The 17143-nt window shown below is 40.1% G+C and overlaps 1 protein-coding gene across 2 annotated transcripts in view; it reads right to left on the minus strand.

Moving 5' to 3' along the window:
• MGA (MAX dimerization protein MGA) overlaps positions 1 to 17143 on the minus strand; it is a 53502-nt gene that overhangs the window by 15387 nt on the left and 20972 nt on the right. For both annotated transcript variants that reach the window (XM_060760787.2, XM_060760793.2), the window contains exons 10-18: positions 16772 to 17019; positions 15732 to 15875; positions 15096 to 15189; positions 14055 to 14072; positions 12171 to 12673; positions 8264 to 8561; positions 7033 to 7146; positions 3842 to 4117; positions 1180 to 3131 (exon numbers count right to left, since the gene is read on the minus strand). In XM_060760787.2, coding sequence (XP_060616770.2) covers positions 1180 to 3131; positions 3842 to 4117; positions 7033 to 7146; positions 8264 to 8561; positions 12171 to 12673; positions 14055 to 14072; positions 15096 to 15189; positions 15732 to 15875; positions 16772 to 17019 — 3647 coding nt within the window. The remainder of the gene's footprint in view (positions 1 to 1179; positions 3132 to 3841; positions 4118 to 7032; positions 7147 to 8263; positions 8562 to 12170; positions 12674 to 14054; positions 14073 to 15095; positions 15190 to 15731; positions 15876 to 16771; positions 17020 to 17143) is intronic.

Raw genomic sequence — 17143 nt, forward strand, 5'->3', positions numbered from 1 at the left:
GAAAAACTCACAACAACCCAGTGAATCTGGCCATGAAAGCCTTCAAGAACACATAAAACAATATGGCAGTGTTTCTCAACCTTCCTAATGCTGCGACCCCTTAATACAGTTCCTCATGTTGTGGTGACCCCCAACCATAACATTATTTTGCTACATCATAACTGTAATTTTGCTCCTGTTATGAAACATAATTTGGGAGTTGTAGTTGTTGGGATTTAAGGTTCACCTACAATCAAAGAGTATTCTGAACTCCAACAACGATGGAATTGAACCAAACTTGGCACACAGAATGCCCACAACCAACAGAAAACACTGGAAGGGTTTGGTGGGCATTGACCTTGAGTTTGGGAGTTGTAGTTCACCTACAGAGAGCACTATGGACTCAAACAATGATGGAACTAGACCAAACTTGGCACGAATACTCAGCATGCTAAATGTGAACACTGGTGGAGTGTGGGGAAAATAGGCCTTGACATTTGGGAGTTGTAGTTGCTGGGATTAATAGTTCACCTACAATCAAAAAGCATTTTGAACCCCACCAATGATAGAATTGGGCCAAACCTCCCATACAGAACCTCCATGAACAACAGAAAATGCTGTGTTTTCTGATAGTCTTTGGTGACCCCTCTGGCACCTCCTGGCGACCCCTCCAGGGGTCCCGACCCCCAGGTTGAGAAACACTGCAATACGGCCTTCAATTCTAGTATGCTGATAGAAGGACAGCAAGGAGGGATCCCTAGGGAGGGTGGTTCAAAGTGTAGGGAAACCTCTGAAAAGGCCCTCTCCTCATGCTCCAATCAGCCATACCTGTGAAGTTGGCATGGCTGAGAGAAGGGCATCTCCTATGAATCTCAGAAGGAGAAATATTCCAAACTTTGGCAGTGGATATGCTGTTGAAAAATTACTACAATACTACAAGCCCAGTCCTATTTTTGGGAGCCATTGCATTTTCTACGGACCATAATTATACTATGTAACATTTTCAAACACTTAACATCACATTCTAAAATCTATGATGACTAGCAACTGAGAAAGGGAGTATAACTTTCTTGACACTATAATTTACGATAATATAATGCACTCTTGCTTTTTAAAAAAAACCTGAGTAATTTCATGTCATTTTAATCAAACCATTTTATGCTATGGATAGTTTCTTAATTTAATAATCTAGGTAGTTACCATTGTTTCAACATTCACATCTTCACTCTGATAACCAGATACTTCATCAGCCATCTCATCTGCTGAATCATCTGTTTTTTCATCTTTTTCTGAATCATCTGTGGTAATATCAATAATGGGTGAAGAAACCTTTCGGTGGTAGCTGGTTTCTAGAGTATTCTGTCGAAGGTATTTAGCATTCTTATTGGCATCCATATTAGTTTTGTTTTCCAAAGCAACCAACTGCCTAGATATGTTGCTTATTTGAATAAGTTTAGTTGTTTGGCTTTCTTCTTGATTATGCCCAGTAGTGTTATCACTCTCTTGAGAACCAGTATTTCTTTTAGATAAAAATTTCTGATGGTTATCCAAGTTTTTGTTTGCTGATGTATTATCATGACCTTTAACAATATTGACCCTAGGCCTCTCTCTCTGTTCTTCTCTTTTCTTCTCCACTATTACATAATTATCCTTTTCCTTCATGTTTCTCTGTAGTTGTACCAGACCTTGAGTTCCACACATAAAAGTTTTAATCTTCTTTGTAGAATTCATGGCAGTCTGACTGCCACACTCGGGCCCAGTCTCAAAACTATGTGAAACTTTGTCTTCAGTATCTTCGGGATATTTAACATGCTTGCTTTTAATGGTCACTTCTTTTTCCTCATACATTTTGTTCTCACACACATAGGTAGGATCTGATGATACAGCAGCATCCTTTGATAACTGTAGATTGATTTCTGCATATGTGTTGGCTCTTTGTACGATAGCACCATTCTGGTCACATTTAACATATTTAGAACAAGAATCTGGTTGACTGGCTACCCGCTTATTTTCTTTTGACTCCACAGTTCCTTTAACTTGTGAACATGTTACATTTTCATCTAGTTTAACAGTACTGAATGTATCATTCTTAATCTCAGTGTGGACAACTTGTTTCTTCCCTGGAAACTGAAGTAAGGCAAAACTGTCAGATTGAAGAGACAGATTATCTGCAGTGCTTGGTTGCCCACTACAGCTACATTTTATTTTAGAATCTGGACTCATCTGAATAGGAATACTTTTTATTCCCGAAGGAGAAATTCTCAAAGTCAGAGTTCCAGGAACAAATACTGATGAAATGGCAGGTGCTGTTTGGGTAGCTGAAACAGAACATACAGGTACAGAAGTAGTAGCCTTTAATGTACAGTTTTTGGTAGATGCTGATAAACTAGAAAGGGCCTCAGTGTTACAGAGAACAGGTGTGGCAGAAGATGACACAGCTAACACCACAGGAACATCAGCCACAGGAGGCACACCCATTTCCTCAGTTGCAGCAGACTCAGGCAAAGTAGATGGGTCCTGAGAAGTAGGGAACACAGGTGAAACTGAAGATCCCTCAGTGGTGGTAGACTCGGGCAAGACAGAGTGCGCATCAGTGGTGGGCGCATCAGTGGTGGGCAGAATTAAAGGAGAAGCAGTAGTACTAGATGCAGATAATGCTGTAAAGCTCTCAGTTGTAGGCGGCTTAGACAGAGCAGAAAGGGCCTCAGTTGGAGAAGATGTAGATACAATGGGAGGTGGTACAGGTGCACTACTGCTTGGGGGTGAAGACACAACTGAAAGGCCTTCAGCTGTAGAAGCAACAACTGTAGGTGGAGAGGATATAGACAATGAGAATGTATCAGAAGTACTGGGCATGGATAAAAGTGAAGCAGCTTCAATGGTAGGAGGTGTGGAAACAACAGCAGGGGACAGACATGATGAAGGATCTTCAGTGGAAGTTGTACTGGGTAATGGTGAAGTGGGTGTGTTGGTTAAGGTTCCAGGCAAAAGAGAAGTGGTCTCTGTAGTTTTGAGTTCAGAAAAAGTGGGAATCGCAGACAAAACTGGAGCAGTTGTGGTAGTTGGAGTCACAACTGAATCAGAAGAGGATGGGCACACAGATGTTTCAGGTGGCTTAGTGGGTGTGGGCAACCTGATTCCCACAACAGATCCTGTAAGGAAGTGAAATATTGTTACCATTTCTTGCACATAATCCCACATTTTGTTCAATTAAGCAACTGCATATTATACATATTTTACCAACTCTTATCAACTCCAGAGCAGGAAAAAAACCCTCAAGTTTTAGAGTAAATAAAAAGAAACACTCCTTACAGAAGTAGATATAAAATACAATTTTGCTTTCACTTCTCAAAAATAGCACTTGTCTCTCTTGAAATAAATTTGTACAAAAGCTAGAAAATAAGTGAAGTGTCACACATATACAGGGCAAATATTCAATGCCGGGACACACATTCACATACAATACATAAACATTAAAAAACATTTATCAAAATATTAAAATATTAAAAATTAAAATACACCTTTGTCTTTAAGGTATTTCTATCTATCTATCTATCTATCTATCTAGATAGATAGATAGATAGATAGATAGATATTAATACCTTAAAGACAAAGGTAATAGGCAAAGAAACCATAGGCAAAGCAGAAGGGGCCTAAGTAGGTTATAATAGAATGATGAGAATTATGCTATCTCTGAATATGTTGTTCATATCTTTTCTTTACAATAATTTGGAACACACTTTTTCCACCACATAATATTACTTATCTTTACTTAGAACCCCTTTCAATCTGGTTTTGGACCAAAAAATGCCTTCTGAGACTCAAGACTGATAGAGAGGTGTGGAATTAAATATTTATGTACCTGAGTTACGGAACATTACAGGTGATAAATTGGGCTGGGATCCTGTAGTTTGAAGCTGATGCAAGGGAACAAGCTGGATAATCTGGCCGTTGGGATGTCGGTAGAGATTAGTGCCTCCAGGATTCCTTATAGGCTGCAAAATCATTTTCTTCCCTTGACCAAGCTGCATATTTTGAGGTCGCAAAGTAGAAGAACCTGGGTTTACTGGAATCAGAAGTAGCCGTGGTCCCATACGTTTCTCTCCTCCAGGAGAGAAACTTGGAGGGCTCAAATTGCCTGTGGTATTAAGAACAAACACACTGCCTACCCAATTTTTATGTAGCAGCAAGAATTAGATGCCATTTTATATTATTATTATTAGTCGTGTCAGGAGCAACTTGAGAAACTGCAAGTCGCTTCTGGTGTGAGAGAATTGGCCGCCTGCAAGGACGTTGCCCAGGAGACGCCCGGATGATTTGATGTTTTTATCATCCTTGTGAGAGGCTTCTCTCATGTCCCCGCATGAGGAGCTGGAGCTGATAGAGGGAGCTCATCCGCCTCTCCCAGGATTCGAACCTGCGACCTGTTGGTCTTCAATCCTGCCGGCACAGGGCTTTAACCCACTGCGCCACTGGGGGCTCCTTGCCATTTTATATACCCTCCATACATACAAAATGTCATTACTCTAGCCTCTTAAGATAAAGAGCAGTCACGAGGCACAGAATACCAGCATGCTTTTGTTCCAGGAGCTGATGAAACGCTATGAAACTGCCATTGCTCTGGCCTCTGAGGCCATAATTTCCTGGTCTTAATACCACCTCTCACAGCCATCCTCTTTTTCTTATTGCTATTCTAGATTGCAAGCCCATGGACATAGAATAATCAAATTAACAGTTTTAAGACAGCCTGGGGACTTTTTGGTCTGATAAATGCTTTAAATGAAATAAATTTTGTAACAATAACAAAATTATTTTACCAAATAACAAGACTTTGAGATAAAATGGCTTCTGTCAATATAGTGTGTGATTCAATTCCTCCCATAAGCTCTTTACATGCTGTCATTATTTGTAATAGATGAATTCATAACTATGTGGAGCAAAATTAGGATGCTCATGGCACAAGGAAGGAAAAGTTGCTTACTTGTAACTGTTTCTTCAAGTGGTCATTTGTGAATTCACACAACTGGGTATTCTGCACAGGCGCAGATCACTGTTCAGAACCTTCTAAAAGAGGCATGGGCAAACCAGTCTCCGGCCCCAGCTCCTGGAGGCAGCCGTGTGTCACACCCTCTTCTCAGCAGGACGTGACAGCCCACTACGACCTCCTGCTAAGAGGACCCTCCTAGTCACATGCAGCTGCGCAGAGCTCTCCTGAGAGCTCCGTGCAACTGCATTTCAGGAGGATGCGGCAGGATGCAGATTCTTATACCCTTCAGAAAGCTCTGAATCCAAGGGAAAGAGGCTATTTAGACTTTGTAGTTATACCTAATAATTCTAGAAGGTTTTGTACAGTGCTCTGTGCCTACACAGAATACCCAACTGTGTGATTCACAGAGACTACGAAGAAGTCATGTTGTGCAAGTGGAAGCTGTCTTTGCGTGGTAAGGAACTAGGACAATGGCCACCATTTTAGAGGGGCACAATTACACTAAATACTGGTTGAGCTCCATAAATTGTATAAGTAAAATCACAAAACCAACCTAAGAGGTGTGGTAATATTATTTTGTCATAAATTAACTAAATCACATCTTTAAAGAACTTATAGCTTGTGGAAATATTTGAATGTATTTATTTATATTTTTGGATCATCTCTCCACTTAAGGTTAGTGTATTATCTAAGTCACTTAGGCTGGAATCCTATCTCCATTTTCTTTGAAGCAAGCACTAAACCTAATGGAATTTGCCTCTGAACAGACATATACAAGATTCACTGTAGCTACCTTAGCTACTTGTATAGCACTCTTTCCCCCTCTAATTTCTGCCTTTGCTTGAAAAAGTGGTAACGATAAATAGAGATCTCGCAGTGGCTGCCTCTGCCTATGAGTTTAACTTTGGAGTGGTTGAATACTGTGAATGTCTGTCTATTCATCATTCTGTATCCCATTTAGATCCAGAATAAAACAAAATTATTACACAATAGCCTCAAGAGTCTGATTTTTTCAATTGCTTACAGCCAAGGCAACAAATGAACTGGAGGACTCAATGACCTTCACCTTCCTCTATATAGCCATAGGACTGTTTTTCTCCTCCATTCCAATGGTTAGCACTCTCCCTGATGTTGCTGGAAGTGTGACCTTACTCCACTCTGATAGACTGGGAACTTCAGCAAGGTCAAAGGATTAGTTTCAATTTCTACCAGCAGTGGTCTAACTTCTGCTGTCTAAGGAGGATAACACATGCCAACACATCCCTTATCACTCAATTCTGCCACCTATCCCCTGTCCTGCCCTGAGCTTGAGATCAAGGATGGATCAACTCTGAGTAGAGCAATGTCATCAAATAAAACAAGCAAGTGCTGGTTTCCTTGGAGTTAGCCAGGCTGAAATGACTTTGTCTGGTAGATCCTTCTTCACAGCTTTCTTTGTTCTAGATGTTACTTCACATTATAGGAACTACTCATGGTGCTGGACCCTAAACACAAATATATTTTGACACCTTTAACAACTTCTCTAAAGGTTTCCCAACATGAATCCACATTAATAGCTGTCACTATATCTAGATGGTATTGAAGCGCTGCATGCTATTTTTTTCCATTGTTACAAAAACTGAGCTCGCCAGAGCCTGCCAATGCTTTTCTTTGAAAATCTGGCTGTGGCATCTGAAACATCTGGATGGCAGAGAAAAGGGGAAGAGATATACACTTAGTTGCCCGTCACAATGTACTGGCGGCAAACTCATTCTATCTAATGGAGTGGTTTGCCCAATTTGGTTATTTTAAAAGGCCAAGAACCTCTAAATGCATGTGAAATGTCTTATCTCTGGCCTTAATACCACCTCTCACAGCCATCTTCTTTTTCTTATTGCTATTCTAGATTGCAAGCCCATGGACATAGAATAATCAAATTAACAGTTTTAAGACAGCCTAGGAACTCAAACACCAGGGATCCTAGGAATTCCTCATAATAGTCTGTTTATGTTAAGCACTGCCTCCCCTCACAGTAATACCAGAAATGCATGGAACAGGTACAAACTGGCCATTAGTAGACATCATACCTGATTTTTCATTTGATAATGGACTTCTGTGAATTCCTGAGGACGTAGAACCAACAGAGCCACTTGGTGAAGTTGGCGTAGAGACTGTGGCTATGGATCCAGTTGTCGATGAAACTAGATAAAGATGATGTTGACAGTGGAGGTGATGTGAATATTGTAGACTTGGCAAAAGCAGTGGTTGCAACTGGTGCAGCTATCCACATGATGTTATTACTCTAACAGTAACTGCAGATGTTATAGCTGATGCAGTGCTATTTTCTGGTTTCTCGGTAGCATTTGCTATATAAATGCTAGGAGAATATATAGCTTTGTTACATTGTGTTGGGCTAGTAGTAGTTAAAGGAAGTGGTGCCATAGCAACAGTTGCGGCATTAGCAGCAGCAACTGTAGTTGTTTCAAGAGAAAGTGATGTAGACTTGATACTAAATTTCTGTGGTCCTGTCAAAGGTTGGGGTATTACAGTTCCTGGAATTTTCTGCTGTAGAACTCCAACAGCATTCATAACCAATTGAGAGGTGACACAGTCCAGTAACGGCCGGATAGCTAAAACGGGGGAATTTCAAAATAAGGAATGTTCACAATGCCTTCCTGAATATGACTTTCTCCTCAAACTTCACAAAAATATCTTACACTAGAAGGCAGGATGTACTTTGGTTTATATTTTTTAAAGCATTCCACATTTCCTCTATTTTTGGAGCTACCCATAACTAACAGATTTCAACCAAAATCAAATTTAAAGGATTTTTTAAATCAATAATTCGAAATAACATACAGGAAAAAAGGAAGAAACCAATCAGTAACTTAATCAACACTGATGTTTAAAACTTACAGAAACAGCATCCATAGAACAGAAATAAATATACTGATCCAAGCTACTTGGTTAGGGGATTCCATGTAAGAAATACTGCCAGAGAAAACAGTGTCTTGCATGGTGCCACTGACCATACAGAAAAGGGGTCTAGCATATACTGCTCAAGAGCTGAACTATTCAAAAGATGGGCCTATGCATGGAGGAAAAGCCTGTGAGGAAGTGACGTTAACTCTTCAGTCAAGGCATTGGTTGGGATTTTTCCATTCAACACTTTTGACACAGACTTAATAGCATCACTGGATGAAGTATAGCCCCTGACACCTCTTGAGTATTTCTTGCCTGCGAAAACTCAACAAAATCCATGAGATCACTAAAGGTTGGCAGGCAACTTGAAGATACACACACAAGATTGCAACATACCTATTTGTCTCTGCGTTGAGGCATGAGCGTTTGGTGATGTTACTGTAGAATTCAATCCAGTGTTATCTAAAAGGATTATTTTTGAAGTTTCTGATGTGGGCACCTCAGCTGTCTTTGACTCAGGAGCAGACACTTTTGTACTGGAGGCCACTTTGGATACGACTGTACTGATTGTTGAGAGATCAAGCATCGCTGGGCGCAACCTGCCTGTGAGATAAGCAGCTAGTCGACTAGCTGGATGCAGTGCTCCCATTTGTCCCAAAAGCAGTCTGGCCTGAGGATAGTTTTTACCATTAACCTGAAATAAAAAGAAGAAAATGTTTATTACTGTCTTTTTGATAGCGATTGAAAGTGCTTATTAGAACTTTTTTGACTCACTTTGTACCCAAGAATTTTTTAAGCGACCCCGCGTGTGAGAGAAAGGGGGAAAGCAGAAAGAGAAGGACACAAGAGAGAGAAGAGAAAGCAGAAATGGCAATATCAACATACAGACTTTGTGACCTCATTTAAGGTCCTGATCCATAATTTAAGAAGCTGTGTATTAGAGTAGCTTAACATACTTAATATTACCCAAATGAATGTTTTACTGTTTTGCTTTGAACAGTTGAGACCCATACCACAAGTTCCCTTTGAAGTTCCCTTTGATTTCAAAAGCAGTTTGCCAGGCAACATGCGTAGAACATTTCTTGAGAAGCATCAAAAAAAGTTTTCAAATCTCCTCGGAACAAAAAAATTACTGATATTATTCTTGAAGCAGCAAAGCTTCATGTTTTTTATTTAATTTTTTAGGCTGAAAGATAAAAGGTAAATATAGAATCATATTGGTGGGAAAAAAACATGGGCCATCGAAGTCCGACCATCTGACATACAGGAAAACAAAATCAGAACACTCACAACAGAAAGCCATCCAGCCTTAGTTTTAAAAGTTCCAAAGAAGGCGATTCCACTACACTTTGAGGCAGCATACTCCACTATCCAAAAGTTCCTACTGTCAAGATGATTTTCCTAATGTTTAAGTGGAATCTCTTTTCCTTCAATTGGAATCCATTGCTCCATGCCTAGCCTCCAGAGCAGCAGGGAAAAAAAGCTTTCCCCCATCTCAATGTGACATCTTCTCAAATATTTAAACATGACTATCACGTCCTTTTTTTCTTCTCCAACTTGCCCAGCTCCCTAAGCCATTCCTCATAAGCTTGTCTTCCAGACCTCTGATCATTTTGGTTGCCCTTCTCTGGACACGTTCTTGTAGTTGGGAAGGAATATCGTTCAATACAAACAAGTCTGATAATCTAGCGCAACAACAGGCACCATATGGGATGGCGCAGAACAAGAGAGAAACTTTACAGTGTTCTTGGTATAAACATTGTGAAAACTCTCAATAAAGCATCTGTTAAAATACAGAGAAAAACTTGTTGTCTAATATTGGTACAATTGAGAGGGGGCACTAAGCCCTGTGTGGGGCATGGGGAGGTCTGGTGGCTAGGCCAGGATAGAGAAAGGCAGTGTCCGCATGTGACCTCAAGTCCAATATGTAATGGGACACAAAAGTTAAAGGATTGGCCCAAATTGCTGCCCTGCAGATGCGAGTCCAGAGGGATGCCTCAGAGGAAAGATGCCAAGGCTGCCATGTCTCTCATTGAGAGAGGCCAAATAGTGAATGGAAGAGGTTGACAGGCCAGTTGGTAACAAAGTTTGATGGCAGAGGAGATCCAGTGAGAGAGCCAATGAGACATGATATGCAGGCTTAGCTTGTCTTGCACATAGGCTATGAACAGTCGAGAGGTCTTACTTATAGACTAAGTTCTGACTCTGTAGAAGAGCAGTGGCCCTCTGACATCCAGGAGGGACAGTTTTTTTTTTCTCCAGGGAGGATGTAGGGGACCGGCAAAAGACCAGGAGGATGATCTCCTGCCTAGTGTGGAAGGTGGCCACCACCTTTGGGAGAAAGTATGGAGAACAGCTTGGTTCCAGTAGAAGATGAGGTAGGGCTCGTCAACCCTCAGAGCCACCAGTTGGAAGGGCGACGGGCTAACGTGATGGCTATGAGGAAAGCTATTTTCCATGAGAGCAATCGAAGGTCAGTCATGGTGGGTTGCTCAAAAGGAGGACCGTAAATCTGGGAGAAGATAAGTTCAAGACTCCATCCCAGCATCAGGGGATGGATAAAAGGGTGAAGATTATTGCACCATCAGAGAAAGGTCTTGACCAGGTGTGAAGAGAGGTAAGTTGCCTCTCTGCTGGAAAGACCAGGAAATTGCAGCTAGGTAGACCTTGATTGAAGAGAAGGTGAGGAGGAAGTCAAGTACATCTGGGACCGATGCCGTGGTCAGCGATGCACCCCAGAATTCAAGAAAGGCCACGAATCATGAGATTTTGTATGCATAGGCTTTTGAGGTAGAGAGCTTGTGGGCTGCTCAGAGTATGTCCCAGAGGTCGCATCAAAAACAGTCTGGGGTTTGATCCTCCAGGCTATCAGGGGGAGGGAGGTCACATCTGGGTGAAGGAGCTATTCATCCTCCACCGGGAATAGGTGTGGGAGGGTTGGGAACTTATGGCAACAACCATAGGAGAGACGTAGAGGGGTAGCATACCAGACTTGTCTTGGCCAGGCTGGTGCTTTTAGAATCCAGTTTGTGCAGAATATCATGATGCGCTCGAGTACTTTCAGGATGAGAGGGATCGGGGTGGGGGTTGTAAAACAGTGTTCCCCTCCATTGCAGGAGAACTGAGCACTCACACATGAGGTGATGGTAGCCCAAGCATCTCTTGTGCCTCAGCCACCTGCTATCCACACACTATCACATAGTGTGTGAGGCATTTGGCAAAGAGTGGTAGGGGAAGGTCCTTGGGAACTGAAGAGAGTGAGCAAAGGGGGTGGTTGGGTTAGTGTGATGGCGGCAGCAGTATCTGAGGAGTCGGCATCATCGTGTGCACCTTCAAACCTTGCGCTTGAGTTGGCTAGTGGCTGGGCTTTTTCGTTGTCTCTGGTTCTGGTGAGGATAGTGGGTGGCTGAGGCACAGGAGATGCCCCCTGCTGGTGGAAGTAAGCAGGTTGGTTGAAGCGCCTGTAGCTTAGTTGACTGTGCCACTTAGTTGACTGATGCTAGTGGGTTTGAGTCGGCATCCCACACTTTGCGGCAAGAAGTTTGAAGTCTTGGTTAATTTCCAACTTGTCATCCGTACCTGTGTTGAACAGGCCTAAGGCATCGAAGGGAAGATCTTCAATAACTTATTGAGAGGCCATGGACAGGTCGGAGGAACGAAGTCAGGCATCTTGACGGATGGCAATGGCATGGGCAATCATGTTCTCAGCTGTGTCTGCGGTGTTTCACTATCTGTATCTGGTGATGGGCCAGGGAGGTAGCTTCTTTCTGCAGCATAGAAAACATTGCCCAGTCCTCTTCTGAGAGCTTAACATTGAAAGGTCCAAAGGAGTTGCTGATATGCACCCGTGCAGGAATTATAGTTGGAAATTCTTGTGAGCAGGGAAGCTCCCGAGTAGAGTTTCCGCCCAACAGAGTCAAACCTCTAGATGGCATTGGTACAACCAGGCCTTGCTTCTATGCTGAGCCTTGGGCCACTCTGGTTAGGCGGCCCTTTTCAGGAGATGGCTCTGTCCACAGGAAATAATACATTGTCACATTTTTATTATTTTCAAAGCACTAGGTCCTCGTGAAAAACTATCCTGCCAGTCTCCATCTCTGCTATGGCATATTCTGGGTGCTCAGGGAAGAGACCATATGTCTAGAAACATTAACATTAAAAAAAAATTCCCAGCCCAAAAGAGGGGCTCTCCACAACTTGAGGAGAGTACAACTTGTATTTTGTATTTTAAAGACAAGCCGAAGTGGTATAAAAGGTCCACAAAGGGGGTGGACCTTTTATACCAACAGAAAAAGCAACTTACCTGAACTAAAGTTGTACGGCTCCAACCTGATTTGCGTGGGTAAGCAAGCAGTTTTCCTGCAGGAGAAAGGCTTGCGTAAAAAGGTAAACCTTTTTTTCTCTGTTCCCGTAACATGGCAGGTGTTAACGGTATTTTCTTTTCTGTCTTTTTGCATGTTGACGAATTATTATCAGAAGGCTCAGAAACAGCAATTTGGGCCTTTTCACTCTTGCTTTTGGAGGACAGCATGGAGATTTTCACCCGGGAAGAATAAATGGGAATGTTTTTCTCATCACAGGTTTTGCTTTCAGCTTCTAAATCAATAACAAAATTTCCTACTTCGAGGGATTTTGGCAGCTTATTCTTCATATGTTCTGATAAGATATTCAAGATCTCATTGCGATCCTCTTCCCATTTGCAGTCAGAAATAATCTCAACCAGCTTGGTTATTCCATCTGGAGTGGTATGGTGTACATAAGAAGTGGATGTATTCTCAGCACCACAGGAAAGCCCACTGTTCTTCACTGGGGAAGAATGAAAACAGGTTTAAGACATACATAATTCAAATTAAAAACAAATAAATACTGCAACCCTAGAAGTGCCCAAATTTACAAAAGGTTTAAAGCAACATTTATAATTTCTTAAAGGGCTGGGGGAAAAGACTGATAGGAAAAAAGAGCTAAATATTCTTCTTTTTTCATAGCTTTTTTCTGTTTCTGTTTCCTGCCCAGCTTACACAGGGCAGGAAAAATATATCCCACTGAGTGTAACTGTAACCATAGGCTAGGCTCTGTTTTGTAGTCCCCAATTCCCATATTAAAATATGCCTATGTTGTGTGCTCTTAAAATTCAGTGGCAACCAACTAAATGCAATATAGTTGACATCACAGGCAATTTAGTTTCTTGTTCAAATATGAGATTGCCCACAAATGATTTCATATTTAAATCAATTGAAGTACACTTAAGATTTATTTGTATATAATATCAGCTAAAAATAAGGATGTGTAAGAGATTATTAATAATGAATGGAGGAAGATTTAATAACTTGACAGGTTTTCATGAAGATAAATTCTTTATTCAATTACTAATGAAATGTAGAACCAATTTCATCTTAATGTATTCTATTACACCTATGCATATCTAATTTTAATTTATTTTTAACTATAAATTCTTAATTTTATTACAAAAAACCCCTGTATACAACAAAATCATAGTCCATAGTCTTTAATCCCATCGCACTTATCTACCCTGGTGTAACACAATATCTACTCAGTCTCGACACCTAAGGACCAGACTGTGCTTTATATACTGTGCTTTATATTTTCCACAAAAAAGGCCTGGGGCCCAGATTATCATAACTACAGATCTGCAACATTTGGTTTCAGAAACAGCATGGCTGTAATATATTAAAGTGATTTTAAATGAATTCTGAAAACCAGTTTAGCAGTCATTACTTCCAAAAATGTACAAGTGTTAAAGAGTTTTATAGACATAAAAACTACATTTTATTCAATGCAATCTGTGTGAGTTTGCTTTTTTAAAGTATTCAGCTGTCAAACGCAGCAAAAAAAAAAAAGAAGAAGAAGAAATTGCTAACTCACACAATTCTAGGGATGAGAAACCCCTTTCATCTGGAGAACCAAATTAACTAATTGTCTGCATTCTTATGGTGATCATAATCAAAAACAAGGACATGAAATAAAAAACCAGTATATTTTAGCTTATAGTTGTGACTACAAATATCTAAGTATTTTCAGAATAGGAAAAGACATATACAAAGTTAGTCAGAATAGTACTTAAAAACATGAAAGATGTTGAAAAAAATGACAGTATCACTAAAAGAAGATATGGTACTCTAGAGAAGCCAAAAGAGACAAACAGGGACTCCAGAATGACTGAACTCACCTCCGGGACTTGAGGTTCCTCCATTATTAAAAGGATTTTATTATAAAAGAAAAACCAAAAAGTTGAGTTAATTATGATTAATACAATTTTTTAGATTAGCTTAGATAAAAATGCTTTTTATCCACTAATGCCACACACTTCTTATTGTTATAGATCCATAAATCTACATGAATTAAGAGCAGAATGCAACTTAATAAGATTAACTATAGTTTAGTTACTACCTTATTCATTGCAACAGGTGTGGGAAACACATGAATAACAGAAAGGGATGACTTGGGGGAAGCATAATCCTACAAGCAGATAACAATTCCTTCATTGCTATTGTGAAATCAGAAGTATTTGTGTCAGTCCATTTATACAATATATAACATTAAAAATAAACCAGGTACCAAATTAATCTTTCTTAATTTTTTCAAATTTCAACTCATTTTCTCAATTCATTCCATCAGAACTTGGAACTCATCGTGTCTTTTACAAATCTGGCTGGGACTGCCAATAGCAGCTGATGATATGAAAAATAAAGTAAATGTGTGGAGATCCCTGAGCATATTTGGATGTCAACAGCTTTCTAATAGGTTCAAATTTAGGACATTAATCCAACAAAAAGACAGAGAGAAATCTTAATGCTCTTTTCCAAGCTTTTCAGTTGTTATACTTATGAAGTTCTTCTGTTGCCTTTATTTTGTGATTTATTTTAAATTACTATGGTTTTAAAACACAGATATACAAAATAATGTAAATAATAAATCCTGCCACTTTTTGACAAAACAAGATTATTGTTAAAAAATAAAACACGTTGGGGTGTTCTACTACTGCCTTAACAATTGAGAAGAAACACATGAGCCCTTTGGGGGCTGCATAAATATTTCAGACTGCACTATTCTTATCCAAGTATTATGGTTTCTCTCTAGTGTTGCTTTGTCATTTCCTTGGAGGAAAAATTGGTGGCTGTAGTGCCAGAGCTCAAATGTCAAAGAAGGCTAGTAATCTCTTCCATGATCCCTCCTTACAAATTTCACAGGTTCTGCTTGGAATACCTACCTAAGGACTTCGAAGCTAAGTTCAAGGCAGGAGCTCTAGCTCCAGGCTCTTTATCCTTTTCTATTTTGGTGGGCTGAACCTCAGGATGATGCTCCTAGAAACAAAGCAAAGAAATTTAAAGAAAAGATTAAAAATACATGGGAATTCGGCCTTCAAATTCAACCAGCATATATCTGGCTAGAACTTTTTACCCCCAAAAATATTCCTTTGTACTTGTACTGTACTTTACTTCAGATCTCGAGTGAACCTTTTGGAGCTCTTTGCATTATGTTTTGTTCTAATTACCCAAAATACTCTGGAGCAACCTTGATCTCCTCACTACTCACCCCTAACTCTAGAGATAATGTACAATTGCTTTTTTTTTTTAAATCACAACACAGATTCTTGAAAGACCTACTCCTTATATCCTTTCACTGTGAGAATTGATCATTTATTTCACTGTTTCCTATTGTTTAACAAGTCCATAATGTTACTTTTTTGCTCAAGAGTCCTTGATGAAAAACCAAGCACCTCTAGGAATTCTATGTAAACAATGCTAACCACATAGCCCCTATTCACCTTTATAAACATAAATCATCATGTGCCATTGGGAGCTTTCTTTCTGTGTTTAATAGTTGCCAGAGGGAGGGATATTACCTTTTCAATGTGTTCCTCAGAACTTGGAGGACACTTTTGGTGCTGCCTTTTCTCCTGCACCTTGCGTGTATATACTCGAATGCGAGCACAAGTCATCATGCTTTCAAAATATAAATAAACAGGATCCTTATCTTCCTCTCGAATCTATAAAACAAGATAAATAGGTTTTTGGTTAAATGAGCATCCCTTGAAAGTTTTCATTAACGTCTTCCGCTTTTATTATTAAATAGCTAGATAAATTCCAGTCCCTCAAAATGATTCATGGTGGGTCGAAACTGTCAGAGCTTAACTGTGAAGTTTTTTTTAATGCTTCTGAAGTCAAAGCTTAGCTAAGGGAATGTAAGTGGACGATGAGAGCAAGACAGCTATCATTAACTCTAGTTTACAAGTCACAGAATCATATAAGCTTCTAAAACTAAGTTCCAGTCACAGGAACCGCAGCAGCACAGACAACGCAAAGAACAACAGGATGCTTATCTGCAATTATGACCATTCAGATAGTCCCCTGTAAACTCACAAAGGAATTTTCCTGCACCTGAACATCCTCAAGCTGAACTAATTTCTTTTGGGGAGTGTTCTGCCCTGTTTTATCTACTTTACCACAATACCTATGAGCCTGCAACTGTCCCAGAAAAAAATGTAGTAGACAGTCAGACATCTACATTCACAGTTTTAATTATTTGCAAGCTTATGCCACCACATCTGTCTCCCGAAGCTGGAGTTGCCATGTGAAAATTCACAAAACAGCTCAGTCTTCTGGCAAACCTGCATCTCATCAAGGACAACTCATGTCAAATTGATGAAGTGAACTGTCTTGCCCTGTCACTACACCATGAAGAAAAATGCAGTTTGGAACTGTTCCATGTGCTTCCACATCACCTTACATGGTCTTTACTTTTTCTCTTCATTTCAAATTGAAATGAAACCCAATCATATAAAGAAATCCTTCATTTACATTTTAAAATTAAGCATCTAGTTTTTCTTTAGGCTGCCTTCATTAAAAAGAAGTGTGAAGTTTCTGAAATATTTCTTTTGCATACCACAGGATTGGGTCTAGGTGTGTACACGCGTGATGACTTGAGTCCTCCAGTTACAAGCTTGACTTCATTGGCTGGAGGTTTGTCATCAGATGGTAAGACCTCTAGACTCGGTGGTGTCACAGGTTTTGTTGACTCTACAGCTGATGGTGTTGGAATATAAACTGGTTCAGGGTCCAATTCTCCATCTACTTTTACCCACAATGGAAAGTTTTTCTTAACAGTCTTCTCTGGCTCTCTATCACAGAAAGCTGGAAAAAAGATTTAAAAGTTAATTTCCTATAGAGCCAAATCAGCTCCAGAAGTTGGCAGCAATGAAGCAAGTGAGACGGAGACTAGAGCGACATTGGCGGAAACAAATCTGACCGAGCACAG

Source organism: Anolis sagrei, chromosome 1 (genome assembly GCF_037176765.1).
Source record: "Anolis sagrei isolate rAnoSag1 chromosome 1, rAnoSag1.mat, whole genome shotgun sequence".
In the NCBI taxonomy this organism is placed as follows: domain Eukaryota; kingdom Metazoa; phylum Chordata; class Lepidosauria; order Squamata; family Dactyloidae; genus Anolis; species Anolis sagrei.